At 53.9% G+C, this 19,547-nt stretch overlaps 1 protein-coding gene across 1 annotated transcript in view; it reads right to left on the reverse strand.

Moving 5' to 3' along the window:
• Positions 1–350: 350 nt before the first annotated feature.
• The window catches only part of MGAT5B (alpha-1,6-mannosylglycoprotein 6-beta-N-acetylglucosaminyltransferase B), a 68,765-nt gene continuing 49,568 nt past the window's right edge, over positions 351–19,547 (reverse strand). Inside the window, exons 11-17 of the mRNA XM_059048821.2 lie at positions 17,616–17,746; positions 9,761–9,916; positions 8,442–8,588; positions 8,143–8,259; positions 3,071–3,145; positions 2,418–2,674; positions 351–1,898 (exon numbers count right to left, since the gene is read on the reverse strand). Coding sequence (XP_058904804.1) covers positions 1,700–1,898; positions 2,418–2,674; positions 3,071–3,145; positions 8,143–8,259; positions 8,442–8,588; positions 9,761–9,916; positions 17,616–17,746 — 1,082 coding nt within the window. The 3' untranslated portion in view covers positions 351–1,699. The remainder of the gene's footprint in view (positions 1,899–2,417; positions 2,675–3,070; positions 3,146–8,142; positions 8,260–8,441; positions 8,589–9,760; positions 9,917–17,615; positions 17,747–19,547) is intronic.

Genomic DNA, 19,547 nt, shown 5'->3' on the forward strand with positions numbered 1-19,547 from the left:
CATCACCACCTGGCTCAGGCTCTCATCAAATGCATTTATGTTCTCTGACCTCACGGCAACCACAGCCAGCAGAGGCCCCAGGTGAACAGAACTGGATCCAGCCCTGCTGGTCAAGCAGGGTCCCTGGACTCACAGTGCCGGAGTGGCGGGAGGGGCCGTGGACTTCTGGGGCCCGCAGGGACTTCCTTTAGGCAGCCTGACACAGCACCAACGTCCTAGATGGAGTGACAATGTGGAGGAGGGGCCCGGGGGCCCCAGATATTCACCCCCCGACCCACAGGGTGTTCACACCCCCTCACTCCTCCAGGCCTGGGCATCCCAGGAAAAGACGAGAAATGGCACAGCTCCTCCTCTGCACCTCACATCCCAATAAAATATTTATTATTTCAAGAAATCTTTTAAAAAAAAAAAAGAGAGAGAGAGAGAAAAGAGTATCTCTATTGCTTTCCCCCGACAGGTCAGGTCCCTGGTGACTGTTGAGTTTCTGTGGCCACAGGAGCTGCCCAGGCCGAGAGGGCTCTCTGATGGGAGGTATCCACCTTCAGGCCCCGCCCTCTAGACTCAGGGCCCTGCGGCTGCCTCCCTGGAAGGGAGGAGGGGCAGGCCTAGGTGGGTGGGGCGGCTTGCCTGGAAGGGAGTGGGATTAAAAACGGGGGTGGGGTGGCAGTGTTTCTGACAGCCTGATCTGTTTCCTCAGGCAGCACTCAGGGCGAAGGGGAAGGCATGCCACACGGATGGACGGCTGGATCCAGAGGCGGTTTGAGGCTGGAGGAAGCTGGAGGTTAGGGACACGGACGCAGCATTGATGGGGCAGGGGTGGCTACGTGGGGGGAGCAGGCCTGGGCATCCAGGAACTGGGCCACGTGTGCCATGGGGCTGAAGCTTCATCCCAAGCCTACAAAAGAGGCTTAGGAGGTGGGGGGGCAGGGTAGATTCTAGAGCCTGTTCTCAGAGGCTGGGGTGGGGACTGAGGCTTTGGAAACAAATCCACGGTCTGGAATCGCAGTCATGCTGGGATAGGTTTCAGGAAGTGCCCAAGGTGAAGAAAGTTGGAATAAGCAAGAGGGAAACAATTCAACGCAGGGTCTACGTGGTCCCTGCGACACTAACTGTGGCGCCCAAGTGCGGAAAGGAGGGGGAATTGGGGAAAACAGGAGGGGTGGGGCTAAGGAGGAGGCCTGAACAGGGTCCCCGAGCCTGGCCTTTCCCCAGTCCCCGGCCCTTTCTGTCCACACCCCAAACAATTCCACAGGGACAAGGCTGACCCCTCACGCTCCACTCCCCACGCTGTGGGCCCTCCAGTGGGCCACTGGGCAAGCGTCACCTGCTTCCTCTCTCGTACGCCCAGAGGCCCCATCCTTGGGCCCAAGAGGGACAAAGGCCCTTACTCCATCTGGTCCAGGTCTGGGCTTGCCCAAAGCAAGGGGCCTCCGCCCACCTGCTCCTGGGCCAGTGGGACCCTCTAACCAACCCCCAGCTGCTTGGCCACAACGCGTGAGAGCAAGGAGCCTGCCTAGGGCGGGCGCCAGGCACTCGGCAGACTTGCCTCCCTCCCCAGACCTGCACGCCTATCGGCTCGGCCAAGAGAGGAGGCTCCAGCCTGGGGGTGTAGGGGGGGCGGGGGTAGGGCGGGTCGCTGGAGCTCAGAATCTGCTGCTGCTTTCTCCTGCGGCGGGGAGGGCCGGCGGGGTGGGCGCCCTCACAGACAGTCCTGGCACAAGGCCACCTGGCCCTTGCGGAAGTCTCGGCAGGGGCAGAGCCGGCGGTACTTGGTGCTGGAGCCGGCGCAGCTGAAGAGCAGAGGCTCCTTCTGCAGGAAGCACTCCTGGCCCGGCTGGGCAAAGGCCGGGTACAGGTGGTTCATCTCCGACTCGGTGCCATCACAGGGCACCCGCAGCCTGGGTGGGCACCAACGGAGGTGTTCACTCAGCGTGCGGGCCGGGGGCTGCCCCAGCCTGGCACTGCCCCCTCCGTCTCCCCGGCCCGTCCCATTCCAGACCCAGGGAGGTGTCTCTGGGAGGCGCCAGGACAAACGCTGGGCTGCAGCTCCTTCTCCCCGCCGCTGAGAGAGGAGAGTGGGCAGGGGGGCGGGGGCCCCAGGCTCACCCATCAGGAGGGACCCGGGGCAGCGTCTGTGGCCTGGCCCTAGAAGATGCCCAGACAGGCTGGGCAGGGGGCTGAGGGAGGGATGAGGAGGTCAGGGACTGGGCAGCGAGCTTCCCCTGGTGGTTTGGGGCAGAGGCTTTGCCAAGAGTGGGCAGCTGTGCTGTGGATACCTGCCCGGAAGGTCCCTTTCTGGATCCTTCCTGAGTCACTGGAAAGCACTGCACGCCCCCACTGCTGGCAGGGCCGGGGGCAAGGCGGCCACGGGAGCCAAGGAGCTACAGCTGAGGTCAGCCGGGCCGGGGCTCACTCACGTCTGGAAGGCGTCCTGGCTGTTGAGGAAGGGGAAGAAGGAGGGCTCGCAGATCAGCCCGTGGTCCAGGCAGGCGTCCGTGCAGGCCCTCCCAGCGGCGGCCAGCCAGGCCCGGAGGGAGTGCGCTGGGGGCCAGGCCCCGGGGGCCAAGCTGGCGTTGCGGGCCCACTTGAGGTGAGTGGCGTTGGGGGCCAGGAAGAAGGGGCTCTCCGGGGCTCGGGCCCCTGGGGGGGCAGGGCCTGGGGCCGCGCAGAAGTCCTGCCCAGAGGAAAGCAGTGTCAAGAGGGAAAACGGGATACCTCCCTCCCAACTCATCCCGTGGGTAGGGGTTGCAAGGGGAGGGTCTTCCGTATTCCCCACTCACTCGTTACTAAACTTCTAAACAACTGTGTAATAAAAATGAAAAATGAATCTTTGCATTTCTGTGCTGTGATATGGGGGTTGGGACTCGAGCTGGGGGCCCAGAGCAGGGGCGCCCCAGGCCTGGGCTCTGAGCAGTACTGCTTGGCCCCGCCCATCTCCAACCCCGCAGGAAAGGAAACAGACTGGAGAAGGGCCTGGAGGTTAAAGCACGCTGCACGCTGGGCAGTGGTGGGTCCTCAGACACGAGCCAGCTCGGCCCCTGGAGACAGAGAGTGGGGGGGACCCCCCTACCTGGTGCTGGATGTAGGCATGGACCCGCTCCAGCATCCCCTCACACGTGTACTCGTAGGGCAGGTAGGGGTCCACCTGTGCGAGAGACAGGCAGGCACATGGGGCGGGAGAAGCCCTGGGCCTCCCCAGACCTGGCCGCTCGGCCCTGGGAACAGAGATCTGGGGGCTCTCACGGCCTGCACCCAGGGAGCCGACCACCCTATCCACGCAGATGCCCCGCTCCCCGGTGCACCCTTCAGGGGCCCTCGGGGGGGGGGGGGGGCTCACGATAGCTCATCATCCCTCCCTGGCCCCCGTCCCAGTTCCACTGAGCTTCTCCTCTTTCCGTAAAGCTCAGCATTCCATCCCCTCCTCAGCTGTGATGGCTGCTCTTCCCCAGCCAACCACCGGATGCACCCTCCCCTCTTAGATGTCACCTCCTCCAGGAAGCAGACCCAGAGCTCCACTCCCCCCCCCACCCCGTCCTGTTAAAGGACCACTTTCCTTTGCACACACCCCAGACTTCCCCAGTCAAGAATTAGTGCCTGTGTCATAATTTCTGCTTTATCCCTTGTCTCCCTCAGGTCATAAGCCCCAAGGGCTGTGGGACCACGACTTGTTCACCATTGAAACCCTGGTGCCTGGCACAGTGCCTGGTACACAGGAGTCACTGAGGAACTAGTCATGGAATGAAAAAGCATCCCCAGCTCGTTCGGCCCGAGATGTGGAAGTTTCACGCAAAGCAACACAGGGCATCTCCCAGCCTGATGGAATGAGATGACGTTTGTAAAGCTTCCTGCCCAGACCAGGCACCCGGGAGCTACATGAACTAGGTGCCCCCAAAGGGACACCATCAGTCTAAATATCAGAGTTATCGAGCAGCGCACGCTGGGGCCGACGGGACCAGATGCATCTGGTAGCTGGGGCGCAGGGAGCAAGGGGGACGGAAGAGGTGATGAGGAGGCCGCCTCCCCAGCGCGGGTACCCCCACCTCCTCTCCACTCTTCTTACCTGGTCGCCCCCTCCCTGTTTACGGCAGCCCTCGGTGGCCCAGCACACGGCCTCCTTGGAGGAAACTGTCGGCCAGGTGGGCGGGAGGCGAGATCGCAGTGACGTGGGAGATGGTCCATCTCAGACTCAGAGGAAGGTCTGTTTTAGCCTTTGACCCCACCCCCCATTCCCCAACACGTGTGTTGGCACCGTACCCAGCCCAGCCGCCTCCCGTTAGGGCGGTTTCCCTGCCAGCAGCTCCAGAAATCAGGCAGTTTCAGCCCAGGTAGTGAAATCTTGCTGGTCTGCCCAAGTCCTTTCTCCTCATCAGAGACGGGTGTGTCAGAACCCAATCAGGCTGCGCGGGGTCCTGCCTCCCGTAGACCCCACCTCGAAGGGCTGGAGGCCCATGCCGGGCCCTCTGGCCCAGGGGACATCCCCGACTTCAAGCTGAGGAGGGTCTCGGGGAAGCAGCAGCTGCCACCAGGACTGATTCTCGGGACAAGGCCCCACCCATCTGACCTTGCCCCGGTTCTGACTTCACCTGCGCTGTGAGCAGGTGTCCTTAATCCTTGGGGCACTTCCGGGGTCCCATAGAATCCCCAGGTCCACATCCAGCCACCACTTCACAGCCCATCAACCAGCACAGCCTTTCCAGCCCTGAGCTCCACACAGCCAATCCCAACCCCAGCTCATGGCCACCGAGGCCCCGGCTGCCAGCTGCTGCCCCAGGGGGTCCCCAGTCGCCTCGGGTCCAAGACTTCCAGTCCTGGTTATAAATAAACCCCCCAGAGAAGAGATTTCCCCCGCAAATATCACTCTGCCTGCTCCTGGCGGCAACCACCGAGTTATCTATCCCCCGCGTGGTTTGAAGCCCCTCACGTGGTGATTCTAAGCCCCCCTCCACCCGTGCGAGGGAGGGGACCCTTCGCAGCAGCCACGCCCCACCTGCCGTGAATCTCCCACCGGAGGAGCCAGCCTGCCTGGAAATTACCCCCGTTAGGTCTAATTACAGGTGTGCACGATGATCCGTCTGCACAGAACGGCAGGTGCTGGTCCTGCGGGGATTGCTGGCCTGTGATAACGAGTGGGGGAGGCGGCGGGGGCAGGTGCTGGCATCCCTCCCCAACCTCCTTCCTCTCACCTCGAACGGCCTCACCCGAGACGGAGGGCAAGCCCACCCCCGCCTGGAGCCTCCTCGCTGCTTGTTGGGTGGGGGACAGCTGGGCTGGTGCCTCAGGTCTCTCTCACCCGCTCCTCCTCCCTCACCCCACAAGAGGCCCCGTGACCTGCAGAAGCTGTGTCCCCTGATGCTGGCCTCATTCGCTCTCTCAGCTCCTGACAGCTGCCCCTAAGTCAGTGAGTTACCCACCACGGTGCCTGTTTAAAACGCGAACTCCAGCGCCGCACCGGTCCTTTTAAATCAGAAGCTGGGGATAGGCGCACGAAGCTGCATTTTAAACACCTCCCAGGCAATTCTTGGGTAAAGGGTTGACTGCCCAAGAGTCAGGGTGGGGGTGGGATGGCTAAAGGCGGGGGGGTGGGGCACGGGCTGCTTTGGGGTCCAGTTGCAAGTCAGCCTGACGAATTTGCAGTACCTTGGTTCCTGGACCCTTCTGTTACTGATTTTTAATTAACTAACAATTAAGCAGGTGTTCATGTTATACAAAATCAAGAGAAAACAAGGCAAAGCAAGTTCTCCTCCGACCCCAGACGCCCAGCCCCCTCCCCAGGGCAGGCACTGTTATCAATTTCTTGTGTGTCCAACCAGAAATAACACGTGGCTAGAGGAACACGCTCACACGCACAGACGCCCCCCAACGTACACCCCTGTCTAGGTCTGCGGCTGGGAACATGGCCGGAGAGCTATGTCCACAGGGCTGGGGTCCTGCTCACTGTCACAAGGGAGCCAGACCTGAGGCCTGGGGGTGGACCAAAGCCTCCCTGGTCCCCTTCTCACCCCGCCCCTGCACCCCTGGGCTGGAAGTCCCAGGGGGTTGATACCGTCTGTCAGGGGCTGGGGGGCTTGCACAGCCCAGTGTTGAGAGCTGACACCCGCCCCCCAACCCGGTTCAGCCTCAGCCAGCGACGGATGGAGTTGTGGGAAAAGCAGCCCGGTTCCCTCATTTCTCAGGATGATCCGGGATGCGAGTACCCCACCTCTCGGAGGTCCCCGCCGGCACCGAGCACCGGGCGCCTGGAGGCAGCGGTAACCTTCCTGATAACACACCCTGACTCACTGGCACCCCACGACCCTCCTTCCTGGGATCACCCCCCAAATAAACTACTTGTGCTCAAACCCCTGCCTGGGGTCAGCTCCGGGAAGAACCCAATCTCAGTCCCGGACCTGGAGGAACTTCCAGCAGAGGAGGATTTGTTTAAGCTGACGCTTAAGAGGGGGCGGAGGGCCCTCCCTGCACCACTGGTGGAGGTCCAGGGGTTCAGCCACTTCGCGGGTCAACCTGGCCACATCTGCCACAACCAGAGATGCACCTAGGCTGTGACACAGCAGTTTCCTTGGTACTTTCACCAGAGAAACACTCACACCCAGACAGGAGGGAAGGACGAGGGTGGGGTGGGTAGAGGAAGGGAGCGGGCAGGGATTTTCTGGGGTCATTTGCTGAGGGGGTGGGCTAAGGCTGGGAGTGCTGAATGGGAGGGACTGATCCATGGGATGCAGGAGGGTGTTAAAAAGAAAAAAAAATGCAGGGACTTCCCTGGTGGCACAGCAGTTAAGACTCTGAGCTCCCAGTGCAGGGGGCCCGGGCTCAGTCTCTGGTCAGGGAACTAGATCCCACGTGCCGCAACTAAGAGTTCGCATGCCACAACTAAGGAGTCGGTGAGCCGCAACTAAGGACCCCGCCTGCCGCAACTAAGACCTGGTGCAACCAAATAAATAAATAAGTAAAATTAGAAACAAAAAACTGGCAGTCCAGTGGTTAGGACTTGGCAGTCTCACTGCCGGGGCCTGGATTCAATCCCTGATCAGGAAACTAAAATACTGCAAGTTGCATTGCACGGCCAAAAAACAATTTAAAAACCTATGCAACCCCGCCTCACGGTCAGGACAACCAGGCAGGGCTCTGGACCCAAAGCTAAGCCCTTAAGACCGTATGGGGCATCAATGCACGCTGGCCTCTGCCCCGAGCCCGGCAGTGTCCCCAGCTCCCCAGACAGCTGTGTGCCCTCCTGGGCAGGGCTCTCCCTTGTGGTGGGCCCTGCCCCAGCAGCCTAATGCTCTGATTCCGCCACCAGTCCGCCCAGAGCAGCAAAACCACCCCCAGCCCCCCGCCGGGGAGGGCACACTCGGTGACCTCGGTGATGGGCAGAGAAGGGGAGCTGACAGGAGTGGGGTTTTTGCTCAGCCTGGCGTCCAAACTACAGCAAGAAATGGGTCCAGGGGGATCACGGAGAGCAGAGCCGCCCCTCCGCGTGCTCACACAGCCTGACCGCTTCTCAGCACGGAGGGACCGCGAGCGCGCACACGCACAGGGGGTCCAGGGTGGGGGTCAGAAGCCCCAGAGGTGCCCATCGAGGAGGGGGGCTGCACAAGCCCCTCCTTGCCCTCCGCCCACACCCACAGACACTGACACACTTGCTGGAGGAAACGCAGAACGCTCTACCCACTTGCTACGCAAAGATGGCACCACCCAGACCTGGTTTGAAATGCAGGGCTTCGGCCCCACCCAACTTGCTGACTCTAAACCTGCGCTTTAACAAGACCCCCAGGTGATCTGTATGCACGTCGTAGTCTGAGGTGGGCCGCTAACAGACCACAGGGACGACAGAGTTCAAAGAACCTTCACGCATTCATCCTGAAAACATTTACTCAGCGCTTAACCTGTGCTAGGAGCGCTCGCAGGACCCAGCCCCCAGAGACACGCGATAAATGATTCTGGATCCAGGGCTGCCGTGTACGGCTGCGCACGTTGCTCACAGCACAGAGGCAGGCTTTTCCCCCACTCCCTCAACACACACACACGCATCCAAGTTGCCAACCCAGGCCTGCAAGTCTGAATTCACCAAGAGGAGCAGCTTTTTCTAATTATAGCAGAGACCCAAAGTTTAAGATAGTGGTGGTCCTGACCGGACCCGAGTCTCACCTGGGTCCTCATGATGGCCTTGATGGCTGCTTCAAGCTCTTCTGAGTTGTTGTAGTCGACGGTCCACACGTGGGGCTTGCCAATGAAGTTCTCCGCATAGGGGTGCTGGGAGAACACCTAGCCAGGGCACAGAGACGGGAGGCTTCTCTCTCTGCTGGGCTGCGTGAAGAGCAGGAGCCCCCCCACCCATCCGTCCCATCTCTCCCTTCACCCCATGTCTCAGTCTCCCCCCACTTCCAGGAACTGCACGGGTCCCGTCTCAGACCCTCCCGATGTGGGACCAGGCCCTGCCCACTCACCTCTCTGGAGGTGGGTTTGCCCCGGAAGAACTCATGGTTGAGCGAGCTGTGGGGCGGGCTGAAGCGGGACTGCAGGAAGACACAGCCATTGGCGATGGCCTCCAGCGGGGCGGGGCCCTCGTAGGGGAAGCCAAACCCTATGAAGAGCTGCAGAACCGAGGTGGCGCGATGGTCAGGGAAGGTTGGGTATCACAGCCCAGGAGCCCCAGGAAGCTGGGAGCGAGGCTGGGGTTGGGACATTCGCAGGAGGCAGCAGAGAGCCCAGAGCAGCTGTGTGCCTCAGCCATTGTGAAATCAGGACGTCTAGTTAGGTCCTATCAATGGCCTCCTCCTGCTCTAAAGGCTATGATTCTGGAGGGGAAAAGAACAAGGGTTCCCAAGCTTAGAAGGCTTCAAGCCACTCCTACAGCTGACCTCAAAGGACCTTTACTCATTCACCCAAGAAACATTCATTCAGTACCTGACTTGTACTAGGAGTGCTCATAGGGTTGGCCCCTGAAAGGTGCTCAATAAATGATTCTGAATCTGGGGTTGCCATGTAGGGTTGTTCAGGTTGCTCACTGCACAAAGATACCCTCTCTCCACTTCGACACACACACACACACACACACACACACACACACACACACACACACACACACACACACACACACACACACACACACACACACACACACACACACACACACACACACACACACACACACACACACACACACACACACACACACACACACACACACACCCCCCCCAAGAGGCCTGAAGAAATAAGTTACGGTGAGAACAGGAAAGGACCTGGCAGCTGGCTAGAGACCCTCCAGCCTTAGCTGACACTTCAGGGCCCAACAGCAGGATCACGCTCCAGGGACACAGCTCAGGGAGTTCCAGAAGCAGTTCGTCAGAACTAATGGCCCGATGGAACTCCAGCCAGGCTGCTTCCAGTCCCTTTGCCACCAGCCTGCCCTTCCACCCTCTCAGTGGCTCTGAAAGCCAGGTCCAGGAGTCAGCTGGGCTGGACTGGTGTTAAGGGGGGCGGGGCAGGTGGGCAGCCCAACTCCTCTTCACCATCACTGAGCCCCACTCAGGTCCCTTCCACTGTGGGGCCTCCCCCGCCTGACGGGCACCCCCATCTCTGCCCCCAGCTCTGACCAGCCGCTAAGAGGCCCAGACACGAGGCTCAGGGCAGTAGAGTGTGCTGGGCATGTCCACACGTAGAGGGGGCCACAAGTGATGGTGGCAGGCATGGCAGGCACGTATGGGCACCTCCTGGACATCTATGGCCGGACTGGGGTGAGGATGGAGGACGGGGTGGGGCTCACTTTGGCCTTGCGCAGCAGCTGCTGGAACTCAGGCTGCGGCAAGAGGCCGTGGTTCTTCACGAAGGCCGGGACTTCGGGGGGCCGCTGGCTCTCGTAGTACACGGTGCCGTGGATCTCCATGTACTTGTTCAGGATGCTCAGGAACTTCTCCTTCCCCTGGAAGAGGAGGAGGGGATGGGAGCCTTGCTCCAACCTCAGACGGCAGAGCCAGCTGAAGAGACACCCCTGGTCAGGAATTCGGAAAACATGGGGCCAGTTTCAGGTCGGCCCCTAACCAGCTGTGTGACCCTGAGGAGGCCCCTGCCCTCTCTGGTCCTCAATTTCTTTATCTATGAGTTACAGAGGTTGGATTAGACCAGAGGCCTCCGGACTATTTTTAGCCATGGACCTGTTTTCTTTCCAAAGGTCTCCTATAGAGACCAACATTTAATTGTATCCAGCTGGAGCTACTTGGCCTCCCCTGAATCCCTGATGACCTCCAAGAACCTCTGAGGAGGCATAGAGCACAGGTGAATAGATAACACCTCAGCGTCTGGGCACCCATCTGACCCTACGGCCAGGGCCCTGAGCTGGGAGCCGCGGTCAGTGTAGGACCTTGACAGGAATAAGCATGGGATCGGCTGCTGGGTTCTATTTTTTAGAGCTTTTCTGAGGCTTGCAGAAGAGAGGGAGGGGAAAGTAGCTTCGAGATCACGGAGAAGGGTGGGGCGTGGGGCTCTCTTCAGGGAGGATTAGTTGCCAGCAGGCCAATGGGTCAGAGGAAAAGAACTCATGGTCCCCCACGTCCCGCCAGCCAGCATGAGATCAGACCACCAGGAGCTCCGGCCCAGGTTTACTTTATAAACCACAGCTCCTGAAGAATATTATCAATGGACATCAGAGTAATTGTTAACAATTCACATTTTGAAACTCAAACTATACATTTTTCACAAGGAGGCCTTCCACTTTGGGTAATGCAGATCAGCCCTGCCTCTGAGAATGACCAGGAAAAACGGGAAAATGTAAAAAACATCTATGAAGGCGCTGAAAAATCTAACAAAGAATGAAGAATTACAAGGCCAAGACCCGGGAGAAGGAGGAAAAGAGATTGCTGAGGCCAGTGTTGGGGTTGGTTTTCCTCCTGGGGGCACCTGCTGATTCCAGGGGTAGCATCTAGGCAGTTAAGCAGACCTGGGAGACAAAAGTCAGAGTTCGGGGCCTGCCAAAGATGGGGAGCCCTGATGGAAATCCACACTTTGGGTCGGAACTCTGAGGAGTTACATCCTGGAAGAAAGGGTGGACCAGAACTAGAGCAGCTCTTGCAGGGGCTGAATCCTTTTAAAATTGTCTCAATCACTATCATTGGTTGAGGTGATCTGGGATTGCTAGGGCCCCAGCTGTAATCCAAGAATGAAAGCAAATCCTCTCTGGAAGAAGAGAGCATCATCCTTGACCTCAAATTATTTCTACAGTTTTTCATATTCACTTTCCAGAACTACCTAGAGGTAGTTTTTCTCAAAAAGAAATAGAAAAGAAAAGAAAAAAAGGAACCAATAAAATCCCAATCAAAATCCCAGCAGGCTTTTTAAAATAGGAATTGACAAGCTATTTCTAAAACTCATTTGGAAATGCAAGGACCTAGAAGAGACAAAATAACTTTGAAAAAGAAGAAGAAATTGGGCAGACTTATATTACCTGATTTCAAGACTTATTGTAAAGCTACAGTAATCAAGACAGTGTGATACTGGCATCGAGAGAGACAGATCAACAGAACAGAAGAGTCCAGAAATAGACCTACACATGTAGGGTCAATTGAATTCTGACAAAGATGCAAAGACACTTCAGTAGAGGAAGGATAATCTTTTCAACAAACAGTCATGAATCACTCTATATGCAAAAAAAAAAAAAAAAAAAGGAAAGGGAAGGGAAAAAAGAAAGGACTTCAACCCATACTTCATATCATATATAAAAGTTAATTCAAAATGGATCACAGACTTAAATGTGAACCTAAAACTATAAAACTCATAGGAGAAAAATCTTTGTGACCTGGGGTTAGACAAAGATTTCTTGGATACACCAAAAGCACGATCCATACAAGAAAACACTGGACTTCATTAAAATTAAAAACTTTTGCTCGTTGAAAGATGCTGTTAAGAGAAAGACAAGCCACAGCCTGGGAGAAAATTTTTGCAAAGCATCTATTTGTTAAAGAACCTATATCCAGACTATGTAAAGAACTCTAACCACTCGATAATAAGGAAATAAACAACCCAATCTTTTAAATGGGCAACATTTTTGTAGGTATTTCACCAAAAAGATAAACGGAAGACAAATAAACATACAAAAACATCTTCAACATCCTTAGTCATTAGAGAATTACAAATTAAACCCACAATAAGATAATACTGCACACCTGTTAAACGGCTAAAATTAGAAAGACTGACCATGCAAAGTATTGATGAATTTGTAAAGGAACTGGAACTCTCACACATTGCTGGCAGGATTGTAAAACGGCAAAACCACTTTTCTTAAAACGTTAAACATAGTTCCACAATATGACCCGGCCATTCCACTCCTAGGTATTTACCCACAGGAATGAAAGCACACGTGTGTACAAAGATTTGTACGTGAATGTTCACAACAGCTTTCTTTGTAATAGCCAAATACTGGAAACAACCCAAATGTCCACTCACAGGTGAATGGATAAATAAAGTGTAGTCCATCCAAGCAATGGAATACTACTCAGCAATAAAAAGGAATGAACTATCGTTACAGGCAATAGGGTGAAGGAATCTCAAAATAATTATACTCAGTGAGAAAATCCAGACAAAACTGAGTATATACCATATGATTCCGTTTATATAAAATTATATTAATAGAAAATGAAAACTAATCCATAGTGACAGAAAGCAGGTCACTGGTTGCCTGGAGATGAGGAGGAGAGGAGAGATGGGAGGAAGAGATGCCAGAGGGAAGAAGGAAATTTCAGGGGTGGTGGATCTATTCTCTCTCATGATTGTGGTGAGGGTTTCACCTAAGTCGAAAGCCATAAAATTATACACTTTAAACAAGTTTAGTGTATTGCATGTCAGTTTTCCCCAATAAAGCATTAAAATAGATTTTTAAATTAAAAAATTTAAATACCTTGATTTTTTAAAAAAAATCACGTACATAAAGAGACAAGACTATATGATCAACATCCAAGAGACACGACAATAAAAACAGATTCATAGGAGATCTATATGCTGGAGTTACCAGGCACAGACTTTAAGATAAATATGCTGAATATAGTCTAGGAAATAGAAGATAAAATTTGAAACCAAATGGAAAAAAAAAACAAAACACAGTGGCAGAAACTAAAGACTAAATGGATGGATTTAACAGCAGATTAAACACAGCTGAAGAGAAACTTCACTTACTGAAAGAACAAAAGAAAACATCCAGAATGAAGCATAGAGAAACTAAAGGATAGAAACTGCAGAAAAGAATGTTGGAGACAAGGGGATACAATGAAGATTTAATTAGTCTGTGTAAATGGAGTCCCAGAAGTACAGGAGAGAGACTGGGGCAGAAGCAACATTTAAAGAGAGAGTAGCTGAGAATTTTCTAAAATTAGTAAAAGATCAAATCACGGATCCAAAGAGATCTACAAACTCCATGTAGGATAAAAACAAAACAAAACAAACAAACCAGCAAAAGATCACACTGAGGCTTATCATAGTAAAACTTCTGAAAACCAAACGGAAGCCTTAAAAGTAGGCAAAGGGGGCTTCCCTGGCGGCGCAGTGGTCGAGAGTCCGCCTGCCGATGCAGGGGACGCCGGTTCGTGCCCCGGTCCGGGAAGATCCCACGTGCCGCGGAGAGGCTGGGCCCGTGAGCCGTGGCCACTGCGCCTGCGCGTCCGGAGCCTGTGCTCCGCAACGGGAGAGGCCACGGCAGTGAGAGGCCTGCGTACCGCCAAAAAAAAAAAAAAAGTAGGCAAAGGAAAACACAAAAAAGAAATTACCTTTAAAGGAACAATCAGACCTACACTGAGTTCTCAACAGAAATGACAGAAGGCAGAGGACAAGCTAGAATTTGTACATAATGAATATATCCTCTGAGACATTTTTAGAAAATCACAAACAGCAGTCCCAGACTAAGTTGGTTTCTTCTGGAGACAGACAATGATTCCAAATGGAATCTCAGAGAGGTAAGAAGGAACACAGAACAATACAAAGGGTAAATGTGGGTAAATGTAAATGAATATTGACTTTGCAAAACAACAGTAGCAACAATAACAACAACAATAATAATAATATATCGTGGCGTATAAAATATTTGGAGAGTATTAAAATACCATAAAACATATAAGTTGGGGTCGGATAGAAGTAAAACATTTTAAAGTTCTTTTATAACCCCATGAAACGTAAAAGTATTGGCTTAGACTTTGATAAGTCAAAGATGGGTGTTATAACCTTTAGGGTAGCCTAGAGTATAAAAATATTAAGAAGATCAGAACCAAAAGAATATGAGAGTACAATTAGCTAAAGGAAGGTGGATTTTTAAAAATATATCAATGTAAAAAGATAAGAAATGAGCAGAAAAGCAACATAGAACAGGTTAAAAAAAAAAAAAAGAAACCAACTAATAAAATGGTAGATTCAAAGCCAAATAATATCAGTAATCACACCAAAATTTTAAAAGGACTACTTATTATAAAACTGCATTATGGCCCTAGAAAAAAATCAAATCAAGGACGTAAAGTGTTTAGAAAATGTCTCCAAAGCCCCCATTCAACTTCCCGATCCCATTACCAGAGCAGCTATTATTAACAGTTTCTTGCGTGCCTTCCTCAGATCTTTTATGCATTATAAGATGTACATTTTCTTTAAAACACACACATACATGCACAAATGGGTTCACGTTACCTGCACTGTTGAGCAACTTTTTTTTCACCTAATCATACACGTGTGTGTATTTATGTATGAAAACTTAAAAGTTTTACAAAACAATAATTACTCTTAATACATATAAAGTCCTCTGATATCCTTTTATTCTATTGTTTCTATGTTATTCTGCTTCATTTAAAAGGCTAATCAAGACTCTCTGAGTTAAAAAAAAGACAAGTACTGCATGATCTCACTAATATGCAGAATTGAAGAGAGTCAAACTCATAGAAACGGTAGAATGGTGTGTGTCAAGGGCTGGGCAGGGGGGATGGGGACATATGGGTCAAAGGGGACAAACTTTCAGTTTTAAGATAAATAAATTCAGGGATTTAATGTCCAGCAAGGTGATTATAGTTAATAAACTTATATTGTATACTTGAAATTTGCTAAGAGAGTCAATCTTAAATGTTCTCACCACACACACATGATAACGGAGGTGGTGGATGTGTTAATTAGCTTGATTGTGGCACTCGTTTCACAATATGAATGTTTATCAAGCCATCATGTTGTACACCTTAAATGCATACAATTTCTCTTTGTCAATTACACCTCAGTAAACCTGAGGAGAAAACAAAAACAAAACCAAAAACAACCAGAGCCAAGTTGCAGTTTGAAAAGTCCACCTTAGCTCCCCCAGAAGCACTTCTGATGTCTGGAATGTTTCCTCCAACAGCAAGGCTGGGTTTGCCCCGCGTCCGGACAAGCAGCCTCTCTCCCGTCCCTCACTCCTGCTCCCTGGGACAGGCTCTCCTAAAACAGCAGCATCTAAGCCTTAGCCTCCAGCTCCGGGGACCCAGGAGAAGACAAGCCTCCTCACCACAACATTCACAAAAACCCTCTTCCTGATCCCGGCTGCCGCTCCCCTAAGGATGTGACATATGGGACATCTCACGGTCTGTGCCACAACAAGCCTATGAGGCTCATACCCTCCTCCCTCCTCCGCTTCTCGCCACCTGGTCCCCTGAACTCTAGATGGCATTTGTCCTAGGATGCTGCTGTCATTCCTTTCTTCATCCGGCCACCTCTGCCTTCCCTGGGTCGCAGAGACCAGAGCAAAGATGTCCTTTTTTGGAAGCAGCTGCTTTGAGGTCTCTTGCTGTACAGCGTTGCTCCTGGCTATCCCGGAAGCTCCTGAGCTAGAGATACAACTGTTCTCTCCCCAGTCCTCATAACCTCTCGTTCTCTTGGGGCAGTTTCTTAACAGTATTTTCTGGTACAAGCAGACACCGTCTGTGCTCGCTTCTTTGCCCAGCACCCCGGGCATCCTGGCAGCCAGCTCGTTTGGCATCAAATGAGGACGACTCCTCGCCCCTCTCCCCACACCTGGCAGCGGGCACAGATGTCTCAGCCAGGGCTTGGACCCGTAGCCCAGCTTAATCCAGAGCTTCTCTCTGCCTCTATCCAAGGCGTCATAACAGGGGAGGCTATGTAGAGTCGGAGTTAAGTGTTCTGGCTCTTAGAGTTAGATGTGGGTTCAAATCCCAGCCCCACCACTTAACTAGCTTGTCACTCTAACCTCCTAGTTGATGGTCAAGTGAGAAGATATATGCGAGCACCTGGCAAGGTTGGCCCAATATTAGCCATGGCTATGACCTCATAGGGTTCTTGTGGCACGGACCATGAGATGTCCCACAATATCGCCTTCCTCCCCCTTCCTCAGTCACAGAACTCCAGGGATGAGCTGGGCACCCGGTTGCCAGGGGCACAGCCACTTCCAGCATCCCCTGAGACTGGGCGTGGCCATGGGACCGAGGCCTAACCACAGGGCCACATGGGGAAGAGACGCGCGTTAACGGTCGGGAGACACCCCTAAACCTGACCTGCCCCTGCCCCTTCTCCCTCCTCCTCCTCCTCCCCCACCCCCTCCCAGCTGGAGGGCAGAGGTCATGACTGTGCACTGTCTGTGGTCGTCTCAAACAATGAGACAAGACCAGGGTGGGAACTAAACAGGGCGGGTCAACCAGGGGAGAAGAGCCCCAGGTGTCAGGCCGGGACTGACACCTGCAGAGTTTGTCAACAGAAGAGAAGACATACGTCCATCCTGCCTCAAGCACTATTATTCGGGGCTTTTCCGTGACAGCTGGACTTAATCCTAATCAACACAGCATGAGAGTCATTAACTAAGATGGTCATGTGACACGACTGACGTGAGGTGCGGGGGCTGCTCAATATTCCCCACGATAGGCATCTTTATTTTTAACCTTTAGCCTCATGCCGCCTGCCTCCGGTCAACAGCCCATCCTAGGGGCTGCCCGGCGCCACGCGGAGCTGGGCCCTGACCTCCAGGGCCTGCCTCCCCTCAGAGGCCCCGGGAGGAGCCTGAGACCCCGCTGTCCCCGTCACCCTCCTCCCACCTTGGTCTGGTCCACCCACAGGAGCCACAAACCCCGGAAAGCCCGCCTCGGGAGCACCCCCCGGGGAGACCCTATAGAGAGTAGAGGGGGGCAGGAGGCGAAGGGAACACGTGGCATACCTGGAGCTGCCTCGTCGCCAGGGGGGCAGAGAGAAAAGAGGAGAGAGAACAAGTCAGTGGCCGGGTGAGTGGGTACCCTCCCAGGCTGGTGGCACTTCTCGTGGGACCCCGCCCCGAAGATGGGGTTCCAGTTCCTAGTCCTCTCCTGCTTCTCCACTGCCTCCCATCCCACAGAATCCCCAAGTCTAGCCTAAACCCCCTTTGCGGGCTTAGAGCATCTGTTGATCCATCCGAGGGAGGGTGGAAGGCTAAGCCATTTGAATTTATTGCAAAGCGTGGGAACAGGGAGATGGGTGAGGCAGGAGCCCCCGGGCTGGTACTTCCAAAGGCAGTTAGACGCCTCTTTTCTGACCCATTAGTGGGGGCTGTTTTCCACCGTCATCCAGTGCAGGGCGCAGTGGATGGGAGCCGAATCCTGGGGCCGGAAGCCCCTGGGGGCCGAGCGCTGGGGCTCGCGGTCAGCGGGGCTCACCTTCCAGATACTCGCCTCCTTGCCGTACACCACGGCCATGTTGCTGGCCTTGCCGCCTTTGATGAGCTGCTTCTCCGTCTCGTTGAGCTCCTCGGACACGAAGCCCATGAAGGAGTTGTCCGGGGTGTGAGCTGCAGCCGGACCACGAGGTCAGGAAGAGGGTTACCAGACAGCCAAGGGCACACCCTGGGTCTACCTGGCCCAGCCCCATCAGAGGGCTCCCAGTTTGGCAAGGATGGGGACGGGGGCTGGGAGGTAAGGGGTCCGGTTTGGGGCGGGGAGAGCATCAGTGCCCTGGCCCCCTTCCACGGCCTCTCTTACCACCTACCCAGCCCTCTCTCCACGCAGCCCTTTGCTCACAAGGCCCTGCGGAGAGGTCTTTCCTGACCACAATCCCACTCTGTCTCCTTTCCCTGCTTTACTTTTTGTCCCAGCACTCACTGACCAGATGCGATAGTATATATTGATTTGGTTGTGTATTATCACCAGAATCTAAGCCCCATGAGAGCAAAAGCTCTGTGTCCCCGGCACCCGGGAGCACCCGGCCGGCTGGCTCACAAATGCACGGAACATCTTCCCTTTCACACCTGCCAGCTTCTGCCCTCTGCCTGGAGCGCCCACCACCTTTTTCTAGGATGAGAAAGTCCTATTGCGCTTCAGGGCCCCACTCACACGTCACCTCCTCTCCTCCCAGACGCCTTCTCTGGGGTCCACGTGCCCTCCCTTGTGGCCCCATCCACCGTGATTAGGTCTCCGGCAAAGCGCGGATCGCACCCTGCCTCACCTCCCAGAACCGAGCACACCATGGGCAAGGAATGCGTTTCAGCTAGGATTCCTCGGCCACGCTGCAGGAATGTCACTGATTAGCTCTGTCTGCTGTGGCAGGGTAGAGGTGTAGACACAAGTGCCATCCATTTGCAAATCACATGATCCCTCCCTTCCACGTAGAGGACCTTGAATAGAATGCCTATGGAACCCAATTAAACCTACTCTACCTTCCCAGGTGGGAGAGGCTGCGGGGAGTGGTTTGGTAACAGCCATACACCCTTGATTTCCCAGAACAGCCCTGATGCCAAATACCCTATTTCTTCATTTCAGATGCACCTTTTTTTACATTTTAGCATTTCTGAAATCGGGATGCATACTTTAATCAAATGTGTAGATTTAACACAATATGTCTACCCATCCCTCTCAATACCCACAAAATTTATCATCAATATCTGGTGCACCGTGGAAGAGGTGGTGGTTTTCTGTCCAAGTGCCCCAGAAAGCTCAAGGATTCTTGAGTCTGAAAATCCGACCACTGTAAGGACAGGCTGCAGAACAAAATGATCTCTCCTCCAGGGCTTCAGAGGCATAAGGGGGGCCCTGGAGGCCTGGAGTTGTTTCTGTGATGGTCAGAGCTCAGGCAGCTCTCCTGTCTCAGGAGGCTCTGCCAGGCCAGGGAGAGGACCCGGAGGGCAGACCAGACCCTCCCTGACCCAGTTTGCCTGCCCAGCCCCACACTGGCCTCTGTCCCTACCCTCTGGCTCTAGCTGGGGCTGCACCCAGGTCTCTCTCCCGTTTGCCATTTCCTCCCTGTTCTCAGAGATGAAGAAAATCTCATTCTACCAACTCCACCAGAAGGGGCAGGTTTAGAACAATTAGCTAAACTAGTGGGCGTGGGACAGGGAAGTATTGCAACCAACTAAAATAACAGGGACCATTAAGCAAAGAGCTCCTGGGGGCAGGGCAAGGCAGGGAGAGGCAGCCAGCCTCCCAGTTAGCTCTTTGAGGAAATCAACCAGCTATCAATAGATGGGGAAAGAGGGCTGCTCATGAATTCCTTCCTGGACTTGGTATATCATTAAGACAGGCAAGTCTGTTTTTTGTTCTCTCTTTCTTTAATTGATTCTGTCAATTAACATTTTTCTGAGGACCTCGATATAGGCT

The sequence above is a fragment of the Kogia breviceps genome, chromosome 19 (assembly GCF_026419965.1).
Source record: "Kogia breviceps isolate mKogBre1 chromosome 19, mKogBre1 haplotype 1, whole genome shotgun sequence".
Taxonomy (NCBI): domain Eukaryota; kingdom Metazoa; phylum Chordata; class Mammalia; order Artiodactyla; family Physeteridae; genus Kogia; species Kogia breviceps.